The following is a 16,251-nucleotide window of genomic DNA, read 5'->3' as shown; positions in this document are numbered from 1 at the left end:
GTTGGCAGGAGCAGGGACTGAGCAATGGGTTAACCCGGGTCTAAACAGTACTTGAGCATAAAGGACATCTAGCTGGCTTCTCAGCAGGACTCTTTGCAATGTATTTAACATGGGAACTGAAACCAGATTAAGTCCTTGTTATGGAATGATTAGCATTTTCCAATGGCAAGTCCTTGCTAAATCAATTTTAAATTAATAAAAGAAAAATTCACATCCTGGTTAAATGCATCCCACACAAAACTAGAGTTAGTTCCTTAGTAACAGGAAAAGAATCATCTGCTGGTTGTTCTCTCAGATGTCTGCAACAGTGGGGAGCTATTTACTGAGAAGGGGGAAACCTTCCCCATCACTACTGGGCTAAATAACTGCCCAACATAAAATGGAATAGTCTCAGGCAGATTATACAGAAGAGTCTCATCTCAACCAAAACGGCAAGATTCCCTCAATTACTGCAAAAAGGGAAATCTCATCTTTCTGCCTTGATTACATTAATCCAAACTTCAAATTCCCATAGGCTTGTGCTTCACTGACTTCTTATGCTGACATTTTTTTAAACAAACAGGTAAACTATCCTGTGCCCCTTGAAAGAAAGATACAATACAAGACTGACTGGTAAATAAAGAGGGGAAAATCTGAAACAGCTATTACTTTACATACTGGGAAAATGAATACACAGCCTGTAAACATTAAATACATCCCAAGTGCAAGAACATGTCAATATGACTGAAGGATGTGTTTAATATTCATACATTCACAATCAAAAATAATGCAAGTATCACAGACAATTGCTAATTAGTATCACAATTATCTTTTCCTGTTTTTACAGTAACTGTTTACGAGAGCATATGGCCAATATTCTGAAGTTAATTACTATATATTTTATAAAGGCAAATATGAAAACCTATGGTTTTTTTTTTTTTTTCAGTGAAAATATGCCTGAAATGCACTTCAATTCATTTAAAATTACCACAGTACTGTATTCACTACACCAATCCTTTTCAAGAATTTTACATTTTAAACAAAAAAGTCTTGCCCTGGAACTCTCAAGACAAGCAACAAATTCTCCCTACCAATAACAATTTGTTATTTTATCATCTGAGTTGCTTACTTTAATAATTACAATTACTTACTGTAATAATTTTTACCACTGATATCAAATAATTTTATGTCAGCATGCAAGTATAGAGTAAATCTCTGTGTGTCTACTCAAAAGAGTTCCATGGAACTTACTCCAGAAAGAACAGGAATGCACTCAGAGAACATTTTTTATCTTACCTTTATCACAACTGTAACAAAGATAAAACTCTGCCTAAAGGTGGGGATATATTAATGTGTGTGCATGCTTTTATCCCATGGTTTCCAAGCAGAACACAGCACATGAATATAAGAAGAGCATGCTGGATCAGGCAAATGGACCACCTAAATCCAGCATCCTGTTCACAGTGGCCAACCAAATGCCTGTGGTAAGCTTGCAAGCAGGTCCCATGGTCAGGAGAACTCTCCCCTCCTGTGGTTTCAAGCAAATGACATCAACCAATATTGTTCTCTCTCTTCTTTGTCATGTACTCAGCCCAAAACCCTATCCAGAGTTTAGGATTGCTCTGTAACAGTGGGGCTACATTGTGAGGCAAGGAATCCCCAAGGGAGGCATCCACTCGCACAAGACTGCTCTTCCTGATTTGGGCTGATTCTACCCTATAGGCACACCAAGCAGCAGCCTGAGGCTTGTTTCCTACAGATCCCCTTCATTTACAGCCTGAATGAAATAGGGAAGAGGATGCAAATATGTCCATGTCTTCTTTAAAAAATAAATAAATCCAAAATTGAAGCCTAAACTTTCTGAACAGTTGTCTGTGATCAACCTTTTGGTATTCAGAGTTAGGCTGACAGAAAGTGGATGAGCACCTAATCAAATTATACTTTAAATCAAAGTTTGTGCATGTGTGTGCTTTAGTTAGCAGCCCTAAGCCTTTTGTAATGTAGATTGCTAAAAACCTAGAAAAACTGAGGTGATGCATAATGGATTCAAACAAATAATTAATCATACTAAATATCTGGGGTTTTGGTAGCAGTTGGGCTACCAGAAAATGCATCTGAACACAACTCCAGTTGATCAGTCTCAGTCTAAACTTACTAAATGTGACCACAGAGTGATTTAGTCTGGAGTAGTCTTCACCAACACAATACATTAGCACAATTCTTAAAAGGCTACAGCTGCATTACAGTAAACTCCTAAATAGCCATCTACAACTCTAAGTCCAAGAAAATCATCTTTGTAAATTTTATCCACCTCTTCATCTCCAACTTCATCAATATTCCCACAGAAAGAGCAAGCCTCAGCCAAACAGCTTTGAACATGGAAATAAGTACACTCACCGAAAGATAGCTGCTAACATCCACATTATCTGTGATGGTCTGACGTTCTCCCTCTGGTTATCTTCCTAACCTCCGTCGAGATTGTCGGAGGGGCACTTCCCTTTGCAGGATGTTGTCTTCATTCTCTTTCGAGTTATCCACCGGAACACATGTTCAGGATCCTGATTAAACATCCAATTCTTCCATATCATTGAAAGTCTGTGTAATCTTAAAAAACTCATGAGAAAAAAGCTCAACGTGAGCTAGTAACGTCTGGGGAAGTTTATCTGAAGGCAGCCTATTGCAAGGTCCTGAAACTAGAGCTACACGTCTTCAACAGTGTTATTACAATGAGTTGGAAGGCCACAATTTCCTTCCCGGAAAAAGCTTTTTTTTTTCTAAACTAAGCAAGACTACCTTACCAGCAATAAAAAAACTATTCATTGAACTCAGACAGTTTAAAATTAAACAGTTGCATAGTCACAGGGTAAAAGTTGTCAGCTTGATAGTTACATATTAAACTACAACCTCAACATACACAATTTGCTCTCTTCCACTCACCAATGTTCCAGTACCTCAAAAACATGCAGCAAAACACTTTTTTAAAAAGTCCTGATGCTCAATACATCAGATTGTAAAAACCTTAGCTGCAGCCATAATGTGACAAGGCTAACTTTCTGAAACGGCATTTTGAACCATATTACAGCAGTTCAGGCTGAAAGCTTACTGCCCTTTGTGATCATTTATTCTATAAAAAGCAAGTCCTATCTTCACATTTCCTTTTGAAATCTCAGCAGGAAACAACACAGACAGGCACATATATACAAGAAACAAGTGGCAACAGTGTCTATTCAGTATTTCAACAGTATGCAGTGGTACCTTGGGTTAATAACTTAATTCGTTCTGGAGGTCCGTTCTTAACCTGAAACTGTTCTTAACCTGAAGCACCACTTTAGCTAATGGGACCTCCCGCTGCGCCGCCAGAGCACGATTTCTGTTCTTATCCTGAAGCGTTCTTTTTGGGTTAGCGGAGTATGTAACCTGAAGCGTCTGTAACCTGAAGCGTATGTAACCTGAGTACCACTGTATTACATGTAAGTGTGTACCAAGGGAAGGAATAAGTTATCACTGCAATGGCAGGCATGTAAAAAGAACTGAAAAATTAGCGAGGAGCATTTGCACTTAAAACACTTATAGAAGGCTCATTTTCAAACTAGAAAAAGGTCTTATTATCCTCGTCTACCAATGTAAGTGATCCACTGCACAGAAAAACACACGACTCATACAGGTATCAATATTTGAAAGAATTAGATCATTCAGAAAGGGTAGAAGCCTAACAAGGTTGTGCACATTAAATTCCAATAGATTTCAAAGGAGATTAAAGGAGCTACTTAAATTTATTTCACTGAAATCAATGGACCTCAAAGTATGGGTAGGCTGCACCAAAAAAGATTTACAATAGTTATTTGAGGAACAATTATCTCAGTGGTGGCGAAACTTTCCAAGACCGAATGCCCAAACCGCAGCCCAAAACCCCTTTATTTATCGCAAAGTGCCCACACAAAGTGCCCAGAGCTGTTGAGCATTTTTTGGGTGGGTGGTTGGGTGGGTGGTAGGGTTTCCCAGAGTTCTTTTGGGGAGGGGTATTGGGGGAGACTTCTCGTAGGAGCAGCCACCGTTTGCTGCGATCCCTGCCAGTGAAGCTTAAGGCTCGCCCCAGCCGAGGACCCTGCTCCAAGCCCAAAGTTCTGCCGCGCAGGCCAGCTGGGCTTTTGAGGTGTCCTGCTTCACAGGCGGAGGCTCCGGACCCTGCTTCACAGGCGGAGGCTCAGCGACCCTGTTTCGCTGTGGTGGCAAGACGTGGCTTGGCGAGGGGCCGGGTGGTGCTCCGGCGGGCCCCCAGACCTGGATGAGAGCCACATCTTTGCAGCACCCTGAAGCGGGTTGTGCTCCAGGCAGTTTCCTGGGCATGGCGCTACCCCGTTCTCTGGATTGCTGCCTCTCAGTAAAGATGGTGCACAGCGGTCAGTGGTGCTTCCCGACTTGTCCGGCAGCTGGGGCTGGGGCCGCCGCGGGGACCGCCGTGTGCGGCCTGCTTGGGAAGCTGCCCCAGGCACCCGGCTGGTGGAGGCGCGGCCACACCAGCGAGAAACAGCGGCGGAGGGGTAGGGCAGGCGGCTCTTCTTCGGTGGCAGCTACCTCCACTCAATGGGTCAATGGTGCGTGTGCCACCAGACAGAGCTCTGCGTGCTCACTCTGGCATGCGTGCTGTAGGTTCACCACCACTGATATATCTGAAGAAATGTAGCCGCCCATAATGGCTGGGGAAATCCCCAGATGGGAGGGTATAATAATAAAATTATTGTCTTAGATGTTTTATGTAGTTTGAAAATATTTCTACATGGAATGTAGAAAATGATTACAAAAATTATATTCATTCATAGTCACTGGCATGATTCTTATTTGCTTTCTTCTGATGTTATCTTTTTCAACCATTTGTGCACCCACAAGCAAAGGGCACTTGACTTTCTTCATATTTACAAATATTTTAGCTGTGATTTTGCGCAATATGATGATGTCATTATCTCATGCCAGAAGCTGTTCTGGTAGTGATGACTGAGTACAAAGTTTTTAAAAAAGCATGTAAGAGGTTACAAAGTACAGGTTACTACACTTCATGGATCATACACAATACACATTACAACATACACAGACTTTTTCAAGTCTATTATATTTCAAGCCTGCTGGTATCTCCCTTTTTTGTGCTTATGATGCGATATAAGGCACAAAGACTGGTACTTGTGAAATGAGTTCATTATTTGTATATGGTAGAGGTGCCACAGAGGGCTTCCCTGGCACCTGCAGGTTCTTAATACCCTGCTGAAAATAGGCTTGAAAGAAGACTTCTATGTAGCTAAAATAATAGACTGTGGTGTATGATAGGTTATTTGGGGGCGGGGGTGCCCAAGACAGCGTCTCTGAGTTGCAAATGTCCCTGACAGCCAAAAAGCTTGGCAACCACCAATATATCAAAACAAGCTCACTCTGTAGTTCACCAAATCTAGAACTCCCAAAACCACTTCTAGTACAGTACTTTACTCTCTGAATAGGAAATGTCATTGCCATGTAGCCCAAACCCTTTGAAAAACTAAAATATCTTAAGCTCATAGGTATTTCAGTGAGAACTGTGGACTCTTAGTACCTTCACAATCAAGCACTATTCTGTTCACAAGTGAAAATATATAATAGTTTTTAGGGAATTATGGACCTATGCAAAGCAGTTTTGCAGTTGAAACAAGGTTTTTTTAAATATACATCACAGGCTGAATACTATGAAAAGGTTAAGTATGTTTGTTACCAGAAAGGCAAATACAATGAACTGCTAGCAGGAACTATAGTAACTACGCCCACCTGCTTCCTTCAGATATTGCCAGTACTATGCAGTTGAAAAATACAGTCAAAGGAACTGAGAAATCTCTATAACAAACAGCTTTTGTGGATCATTTCTCTTGCTTTCTATACTACAATGCTTCTTGGGCACTGTAGATTTCCAATGCTTCTTAGGCAGAGTAACTTCCAAATTTAACAAAAACTAACCAATAAAACATTACATACAAGAAAGCTGAAATCATACAGCAGAATAAAGTAACAGTATAACATTTCTATAAACAAAGACAGCAAGGGACACAGCAGTATCCGCAACAATTCTAAAAATGGGCCATTAGCAATGGCAACCAAATTCAAGGATAAATGTATTCAATTGCACTAGTTGCCTCAATAGGCATCCAAGTGGAAAAATGTGCTATGCAAAGTTATAAGCCTGGATGGCAAAGCTCCATTGTTTAAGCCAAGGGTGGGCAACATGTGGCGCTAGGTCTAATTTCATGCCGGTGACAAGCAAGTAAAAAAATGAGGGGAGAGGTGGCAGGGAGAAAAGAAAACAAACTTGGCTTGGGCCCTGCCCACCACTGGCATGGAACCCACCCAGTGCTTGAGAGAAAAATGTTCCCCTCTCCAACCCCACCCTGCTTGAAGCAAAGTCTGAAAGAGCCATGCATTCAGTCTGATAGGACAGTAGTGAGCCCAACGTGTCACTCAGTATTACCGGTAATTCCCATTCCTCTTACTTTTAAGGCCAGAATGCATACAGAGAGCAAAAGAAATATTTTATTTATTTAGTGCATTTGTACCCCATACTTCAGCCAAAAATGGCTCTCAGAGTGGCTTGCGATACAATCAATTCAACCAAGACATTAATACTGTTCCCTGAGCACAACAGTTAGGGTAACCTTCTGTGCTACTTTCCCTGCCTTCTGAGGGCTGGGGGGTCAGGAGGATAGCAGTCTGCATTTTGCATCCTTCAGTGCTGCAAACAGAGCAACTACAAGTTGCTCCCAAAAAGAAACAAAGAAGTGTTTGTGTATGACGGTAGCAAAAGCCATCTGTGAGGAGTAATCAGAAAGCCACCATGACTTTAATATGTTGGTATTAAAAAGTGATAGAAATAAAAACCCAATACAAGAAATGCATCCTATCTTCCCACTGTGCGCAATTACTTTCAGAACAAAAAGGAGCACATTTCCAAGTGAGAACATCAAAATTTATGGGCTCATTTCTCTCTGTTACAGATGTAGACAAGGAATATATCAAGAATCAAAAGGCTGGATGAAAGAGTAATACCAAAAAAAAACCCACAAATGACCAAAAAATATGGTGACTGCTGTAACAGATTTGAGTTCAAGGAAGCAATGGCTTAAAGTGACCCATACAAAGGCAATATTCCATGTAAATGTTGCTAACAATACAGCCACAGAAAAAATAAGGCAGTTGATATTTTCAGTAACATCTTACATGATCCAGCTTTAACCTAAACTTTCTGGCAATACACAAAAGGAGGCAAAAAAGAAAAAAGAAAAGAATAGGTCATAGGTATATATCAAAGCATCAGCAGTGGGCAGTAAGCATTAAAACAACTTCAAACACTCAGGTTTCATAAGCCGTATCTTAGGTTTTTAAAAATGAAAGGCTTTTTTTAAAGCAAAGCTCTTTATAAGATAGAGATTAAGATCCAAAGAAAGGAGGGTATTTTATTTCTGAACTGCTCTTACAGTTTAGCAGCTTAATCCATTTTTCTATACGGTACTGCAGATTGGAAGTTCCTGCCCACACTCAGTGAATGTGCTGTAGAATTCCATTTCAGTATCTTTTTAAATATTTCAAAATGGTCAAGATGTCTTGCTTCAATTCCCAAGTTAAGTGTACACAGGCGTACATGCGCACACATATCTCTCAGCCTACACAAAGATATATGACATTTTACAAGTTCCAAAGCAAACAGAAGTTATGAAGCGCTAGGTGTGTCAGCCTCCGCCAGCCTGGTACCCTTGACCTTGAAGTCATCTCTGACCACTGACCATGCTGACTCTGGTTGGAGGGCATCAGTTTGGGGGCGGCTGACATACATGTACTAATGAATAACAAAAACAGAATAAATAACACTAGTAGTTAGGTAAAGCAGAGGAACGTTAGTTATCTGTTTAGACCCACAGGGGTCAGCAAACTTTTTCAGTCGGGGACCAGTCCCCTGTCCCTCAGACCTTGGGGGGAGGGCCAGACTATATTTTGGGGGGAAATTGAACGAATTCCTATGGCCCCACAAATAACCCAGAAATGCATTTTAAATCAAGACACATTCTACTCAGGTAAAAACACACTGATTCCCGGACCGTCTGCAGGCTGGATTTAAAAGGCGATTGGGCCGGATCCAGCCCCCGGGCCTAAGTTTGCCTACCCATGGTTTAGAGAAAGGAGAAAAGATATCAGAATACCTGTAGAACATAACAAGATTGTGGGCCAGTAATGCCATATTGCAGCAAACACACAAACAGTTTAGCTGAGACATATTGAGCATGGCATCCATAATGATAGGGAAGCATTCATTAAGAAGATAACAGTCACTCTGTTCATACGTCACAGTAAGCCATAAATCTTGGGTTACCATGAATGAGCAGTGTGCTAAGTGCACACTATTAAATTACTCCCATTTCACATTCTCCTTCTTGGCGCTGGCAGCAACAAACTAGCACTCCTAGTTTGTTTCTGCCAAACAAGCTGCCACCAGTAAGCCAAGAACAAACCTTGGTTTATTACCATAGTCAGGAGAGGAACACACCATAGCGTGAGTCAAGACTCATGGGTTTGTTGCTCCTGTTTCCAGAAAATGCAGAGCAAGACATTAGTGCTTCAGCAATATGCACTAGAACGCTACTGATTGATGGTAGCCATGGTAAGATTTGTGATAGAATTCTCCAGAACTGCAGCCAAAGTGAACATGACTATTTCAAGGGGGACTATGCACACTGGTTTTCAAAAGTCTATCCTTACCACAATCATTTCAGAAGGCTCCAATACAATACACTCGCAACCTCGTTTTCCTCCAGATTGCTTGCCAAAACTGAGAAGAAAAAATAAGAAGGAAAGTATTACACATTAACAGTAAGCAACAAAATCAAACAGCAGGGATGAATTATAGGAATACTAGTAACAGCACACTGTGAAACAGTACCTTTGATTGTATTTCACATGCCTATTAAAAGGGCAATATGTGTTTTTGATGCACCATCACATTATGCAGCTTGTTCAACCATCAGAGATTGTTGTGGCATAGAACTGAGCTACTCCCAATTGAAAGATGTGAGAAGAGTATTGATGATCCTATGAGGCATAAGTCCATTAGTTCTTTAGTGATGGAAAGACACTCTTATATGTATATGCTCGGCAGCAATCCTTGGTATGTGGGTTGTAATTATGTTGAGAGTGAGTGGTTTGCCCATGAGTGGCTGCTTGATAGAGGTACCTGTACCATATGAAGGAGTGAATGATCATAGTGGTTGTGGGAAGAGATAGTGAGAGTGTGGTTGGATGAGTGGCTGCATGATGTTGGTTAGGGAGTCTACATTTTGCTGCCTTGTAATGCTTTGCAACTTTCCTGATATTGTTATTATGGATACTGTTCATGTATTTTTAATGTAAATAATTTCACATTGTTTTTATTGCTCTTATTATCGGTATTATTATGCAAGTGTAGCTACTGTAACCCACTTTAAGATCTAAAGCTATCAAGTGGTCTATACATGGAAACACAGTAGGATCACAACTGCTGCGCATTTAACTTGCATGGTCACAGCTTTCTGCGCTTGGTGGCAAACCAGCTGATATCACAAATGCAAGGCAGAGAGCTTAACAGTACTTTCCACACCAGGTTTTCCTGCAACAGAAAGCACTTTTTAGCTCTCTGCCTTGCTTACTGTTCTGGGAAACTCTTGTGCCGAAAAGTAAGATTATTTGCACAGTAGCGGTTCCTGGGAGTGGTTTTGACACAATTTTGGCTTTATGCACTAACCTCTCCCCATCACCACCACCAGAACCTAACACCCACACAAGACACAAGACACAACACAACTGTGATGACAACAACAACAACAACAATGCATTGATCAGTTTATGGAGTACAGCTCCAGTGCATGCAAGGAGCCAAAGAACTGGAATAACTGCCTATATGGTATGATAAACACTGTGGTCACTACTAAACACAGCAGAACATCTTAGAGCAAGAGAAAATTCTCTAGTTGGACAGAAAAAACCGAAGTGTCCTTAGGAAATGAGGGAGGTGTGAAAGACTTAATGCTACATCTGAATGTGTGAAGGTTTCCTGGCATATTGTGTTTCTCTTTATGATTCCTGCTGATACAGTGTATATTTTCTTCTCATAAAACACAAGCAATTATTTGCATGGATTTATCAAATTGGCTTTCATCTACAATAACCAAAATACCACAATCAACAGCTTGCTCTGTGTGATCGCTTGAATCACATGGAACTAGATTTGGTCTCCTTATTAATGATTAAATTCAGAGCAAACATCTTACCACAGCTCCAAAAATGTGTGAAATACAGCACAAGGAAACCAGGTAAGTGTCAAAGACCTAAGCTAAACAGTGAAGATTTAAATATTTTGATTGCTGTAGTTCCTTTTCTTGAAATTATCATTATTTATTTAATTGAAAATACCCAATTAATCATTTGCCGTTTCAATATCAGGGTACTGAGAATGCATAATTGTTTGATTATTATGCGTATTACAGAACTTTGTGAGTTATTAAGAAAATCTTATTAGTTCCTAAATATTTCAAGTTCAACCAAGATCTCTTATTCAGGCCTTTTTTCTTTAAAATAGTGTTGTGTAGCCAACACACAACATATATACTCAGGTAGTATGAAAAGGGGTGTGATCAAGTCTCCATGCAGGGAAACAGTTTAAACTCCAGAATTTTTTTTATTTAAAAAAACTGCCAGAAAATACAGATGTGATTCATCAAGAACAGATGTTTCCTGAAGTTATTCTAAGAATGCCTCAGTTCTTTCAAAATGATAAGTTTTAATACTAAGAGTCATAATGATAAAGAATTATGATCACGATCAGTAGGAGGCAGGAGCATCGTAATTAGAACTGTCAAATCTCTTTTTAATAATATGAGAACACAGAGCCCTCAAATGTGTTAACTGTACGAAACTTATAAATATGACTAAATGCACCTCTTTATAACAAAGCACAGGAAGTGAGATTTATATTGAAATAAGAGGGTCAGAGTGGGGATCTCCAAAAGTATGAAATGGTGACAGGACACAGAACTACATTTTATACTAGCAAAACTCAACGCCTTCTGGATTACTTGTATGCAGGGTGTACAGTGGTGCCTCGGGTTACATACGCTTCAGGTTACAGACTCCGCTAACCCAGAAATAACGCTTCAGGTTAAGAACTTTGCTTCGGGATAAGAACGGAAATCGTGCTCTGGCAGCGCAGTGGCAGTGGGAGGTCCCATTAGCTAAAGTGGTGCTGCAGGTTAAGAACAGTTTCAGGTTAAGAACGGACCTCCAGAATGAATTAAGTATGTAACCAGAGGTACCACTGTACTTAATCCTTTTTACAAACACAAATTAATCTCTGCAGAAGGATAACCCCACCCTGTTTTTCCAGATTTCTTCTAGTGTTGGAGTCTGACTAGGGGATAGAAGTAAAAAACCAGCTTGGGTGGCAAGGATGTGCATTATAGAGGCAAGTAGGCAGTACCCAGGTTATACTGTACCATACACTACTCTTGTTGCCAAGGCAGGGATTACAGAAGAGAGCAGGCAGAAATGGAAAAAGTTCCGCATCCCCCACCTGGAAATTCTTGGGATCAAGCTACTCTGAACTCTGTGAAACTTACTTCTAAGGAATCATGTATTGCAAACCTTCCATTAACAAGATTCTACTGAACATAATTCAGGTTTACACAAAAAAATTGCAGTATATAAATCCAATACTTAAAAACCACAGTAAAACATAGTAAAGCAACAGCGCACATAAGCTGCAGCAAGTGGGATAAGTAAAAATACCCCATCTCACCAAAAGTCAGTGCAAAGAGTCTTGACTTGCTGTTAAAACCTATATAATATCGGGGGGGGGGAGTACCATAGCTCAGGGGCTACCACTGAAAAGGCAGACTTGTTAAAACGTTATCTCGTACTAAACAAGAAATATGTTTCAAATTGGACGATGTACAGAATTAATGAATCAAATCATAGGATATATATTCTAGAAGCATATTTTCTGAAATTATCAGAAATAGTAATATATACCACATTAACTGTTATTAAAACACTTTATCATCCACTTGTGAAGGGTTTGCATTAAAAGTGTTGCAACAAGGGCTGGTACACATAGAATGTTCAATGATAGTCATACTCTAAGTAGACCCAATGGCTTCAGTGGACAAGTAACTTGAGTCCATTAATTTCATTGGAAATACTCCAACAACCATCTAACTGCAGTATGGATGACAAAAACCTCAACTGAACCCACTGAAAGTCCCTGTCAGTCAGTGTAGACAATATTGACCCAGAGATAACATCCTCAGCTCTACCGAACAACTTCAACCTTCAAAAAATATCAGTGCCTTCTTGTTTGAATATTACAGCTCAGTCTGGTGATTGCAGTTTTAAAAAATGATAAATGGGAGCAATCTGGTAAGGCATCAAAAGGTTACTATACTAACATGAGCAAAGCTTTCTATTATCATAGAGCCTTTTTCAATTAGTACATGCTCTTGCTTCAGTGCATTATTGTGCTCTGTTCCCCTGACGCTTTAACCTTTCTTCTACTTCAAGAGAAATGCTCACGCATATGTATGTGAAAGAAAAAATATTGCATACATGCTGACACACTAAGCAGGATGTATTTGTTAAGCTTAAACATTTTTTCTTCCCTGTTGCCCTCCATGCCCTGCCAACTTAAAAGTTCCTTTTCTTGTGCTTGAGGAAATCTGTTTCTTATCCCCAGTCTCTGTGGTGCTACATACATCTTAAGAAATCTCTCTTTTTTTAGGCCTTTCATTATTAGATTGCAGAAAAGGTTTCATACCTGAGTTATTATAATTTTTATGACCTTGAAGAAAAACTGCAGTATCTATAGCGCAAACATTTTACTGTTCCCACAAGAAGCAAAAGACAAAAGCCTCCATATTCCATTCTTTACCCCTTCAAAAGGCTTAGGCTTCACATAAGTGACAGCTATAGGAGATATACAGTACAAGTAATGCCCATAAGGAAGTTCCATAAAATCAGCACTTAGTAGATCACATCCTACATTTCAAACCAGTACAGTATATAAAAAGAAACTTTTGTGTGTAGGACTCATTTTTAAAGGGAAAAACTGGTCTGCACTTCATCACAATCTTTGTGAATTTAGAAGGTCTCAAACAGCAGGTTGGGAGTTCTGTGGACTTCTAAGCTACGAGCACAAAGTAACGCTCAGCAATTCTATTAACAACTACAGTTTTATCTTTTGACTTAGCGGTTCCCTGGAACAAAATAATAAAAGCTGCAATTTATTTCAATTAAATAACAGATAAAAACAAGAAAAAAGCACCGGAGAACAATTGAATCCACCACATGCAGTTAAATCACTGAGAAGGAATTCACAAAATGTTATTACTCAGATTACATCCGTCTTCTCACTAAAACTCCAGTTCCTGCCATGCATTGTTATGCAACAGCTATTCCTTCTATTTGTATATCCCAGAAAACAAGTACTCATGCCAGAATTACAAAACTCAAGTTTAAAAAAAAATATGCCAAGCTACAATAGAAAGAGATGAAGAAGTCCTTCTGAACTACATAATTTAATAAAATCACATCATTTTTCATTTATAATCTGCTACTCCGATAGTAAAACAATATACAATAGAAACAATTCCCAGCCAATTTCACAAACCGTATAAACAGGAATACACAAATAAATTCAGAACACTGCATTCTAACTTAGCTGATTAATGGATTGGGAAATAAAACTGATAAGCACCTTTGGCAGGTCTCAGACTGCTAATCCTACATTTTCCCACATTCAGCTTTCCCTTATGAATGTGATTCTGTTGGGTGCAGCATCCTCAGTAGGACTGTGAATGCCACAAGGAAGCATTCTTGCATATGATTTACTAACTCCCAGACTAATGCCTGCATTCCCATATGAAAATGTGTAATCCACAAGATACACATTAGGTATCATAACTTTCCTTTAAAAAAAATGAAAGCACACCAAGATGATTACTCTACAAGCAAACCAGACATTTCCAACAAATAATTCCTTGCTCCCTCATTTCAACAAATGCCATTTGTGAGGTGGCTGGGTTTGTAAAAAAGAAAAGAAAAGAAAGACATGACTATTATAGTAAATATGAAATACTAAATATTTAATTTACTACTGAAAGAGAGATTCACAAGAAAAAAACCAAGCATCTCTGTTCTATTTGAAGAACAAACACCCATGGAAAGAATTACTCCCTCAGAATTTTTGGACCAATAAGGAAACTCATTATAAGACAGAGAGAAATTGAAGTTGAAAAGCAATTGTGTGCAATGGCTTTTTCCCGCCTGCTGATTGGAACATCTCTTTTTCCTGTGACTCCCAGAGAACATTCCAAGACCTTTGTATATAAAAACCAGTGCTACCCCCGAGTGGGCCCAAGAAGATTTTCAAGAACTACTACTACATACATACATCAGTGTTTTTCAACCACTGTTCCGCGGCACACTAGTGTGCCGCGAGATGTTGCCTGGTGTGCCGTGGGAAAAATTTGTTTATTTGATTCCTATTCAAGAGAATTACTTTATATATAGTCAATATAGGCACAGAGTTAAATTTTTTAACATTTTCTAATGGTGGTGTGCCTCGTGATTTTTTTCATGAAACAAGTGTGCCTTTGCCCAAAAAAGGTTGAAAAACACTGACATACATACATACATACATACATACATAACTACATACACAAGAACTACATACCTCCTCAGCCACTAAGACAGTGTGGATGCTGTCACCTTCTCACTAAAGAACTTCTCCCAAAATCATACAAACAAGGCATCCAAATTCCTTACACACAACCCCTATCCAAATAAAAAGATGGAGTGCCCTCCATTTGTGTGCACAGACCTCCCTTTGCAAAAAAAAAAAAAAAAAAAGTTTGCCTCGAGCAAGAATGATGGCTCAGTTCTAAGCATTATTTTATCCTGGTTAAAAAAATGCAGACCTGAGGATCAAATGACAGAGCTCCCAACTTGGGGGTAGGCTCTGATCCACTGGAGGAGGGTGTTGCACCACTTACAAGTGACCTTAACTAACATAGCTAGGGACAGCACTAGGGAGGAAAGGTGCTCCTTGCTTACCAAAGGTAGCTCCAAATCCTCCTTAGGGAATTGCCTATCCTTCCTCGAGTATGAACCTGTCGCGGGGAGTAAGCTAACGGTGCCCAAGGTGGGTGCATGGGGCACACCCTTGAGAAGGGTGGGGCCTGCCACAGCCAGGTACCTCGTGCTCCACAGCTCTCTCTGCCCCTGGGTCAGGCTTGACCTGGGAGTGGAGCTGCAGGTGGTGGCTTTGGGCTGTCGCATGAGGAAACTGTCTCTGCAGCTCCCTTGTGCGCCAGGACCAGGCTCCGATGAGGGAGCCCATTGTGGGGGCACCTGATCGCACCCCATCAAAATACGTGCCATGGGCCATGGCTCCCAAAGCCCCACATGCTATGCCACTGGACTAAACCTGTCTGAAGTCTACTAAGCTGTCCAGTGAATATCGCAGAGAACTCTGTCCCTGCCTACAGTAAAGACCTATTTTTTCCTCTGCAACCCACACCCTGTTTGCTGCAAATGCCATCGTTGCTGGCCAAGGTTTTGGACTGCAGCCTTAGTTATGGATATAACATCCTTAAAGTTACGGTACACATTTAATGTAAACTAACTGTTGGAACATAGCCATATCTAATCTAATAATAAATTTGTTTTTTATCTTTTAAATATGGATCTGCCTGTTTATCCAATGCCTGAAGCCCAATACCATGCCCTGCTACTCTACTAGAACACCAAGGGGAAAGTTTTGTTTAAGTTTTATAGTGATAGTGCAATTATAAAGGGATATCAGAACCACATAATCCATAGGTTAGCGGCATACTTCACATGCGGTGTCCCTGGAGTGAATATAAAAACATTTCTCCACATTTAGTGGCAATCAGTGAGATAAAAGCATCACATTATTTACAGAACTAGAAAGTCTGTAAACAATGTTCAAAATGAAATGGGGGAAAGTGCTATTAAAGAAAAGAACAGAAGAAAATGGGTATCCTCCACTTTAGCAAGAAATCCAGGCTCTATGGTACATTTGCCTGAAAGTGAACACCTACACATGTGAGGGGAAATTATGCTTCACTAAAAGCTTCCAGATAAAGTGGGAAGATACTTATGCAACTCCTTTACAAGAAAAGAACTAGTGCAGAAAAGAATACATAGGATATATCTGAAATGCTC

At 40.0% G+C, this 16,251-nt stretch overlaps 2 protein-coding genes across 2 annotated transcripts in view; both read right to left on the bottom strand.

The window, feature by feature from the left end:
• The window catches only part of RAPGEF6 (Rap guanine nucleotide exchange factor 6), an 87,374-nt gene extending 84,868 nt beyond the window's left edge, over window positions 1-2,506 (bottom strand). The window contains exon 1 of the mRNA XM_033140075.1: window positions 2,377-2,506. The gene's annotated coding sequence lies outside the window, so the exon portion shown is untranslated. The remainder of the gene's footprint in view (window positions 1-2,376) is intronic.
• Window positions 2,388-16,251, bottom strand: part of LOC117041366 (rap guanine nucleotide exchange factor 6-like) — a 39,574-nt gene continuing 25,710 nt past the window's right edge. Inside the window, exons 5-6 of the mRNA XM_033140082.1 lie at window positions 8,741-8,809; window positions 2,388-2,518 (exon numbers count right to left, since the gene is read on the bottom strand). Of these exons, the coding sequence (XP_032995973.1) occupies window positions 2,434-2,518; window positions 8,741-8,809 (154 nt within the window). The 3' untranslated portion in view covers window positions 2,388-2,433. The remainder of the gene's footprint in view (window positions 2,519-8,740; window positions 8,810-16,251) is intronic.

The sequence above is a fragment of the Lacerta agilis genome, chromosome 2 (assembly GCF_009819535.1).
Source record: "Lacerta agilis isolate rLacAgi1 chromosome 2, rLacAgi1.pri, whole genome shotgun sequence".
Taxonomy (NCBI): domain Eukaryota; kingdom Metazoa; phylum Chordata; class Lepidosauria; order Squamata; family Lacertidae; genus Lacerta; species Lacerta agilis.
Note: the sequence above shows the minus strand (reverse complement) of the source record. Positions and strands in the feature narration are given on the sequence as shown.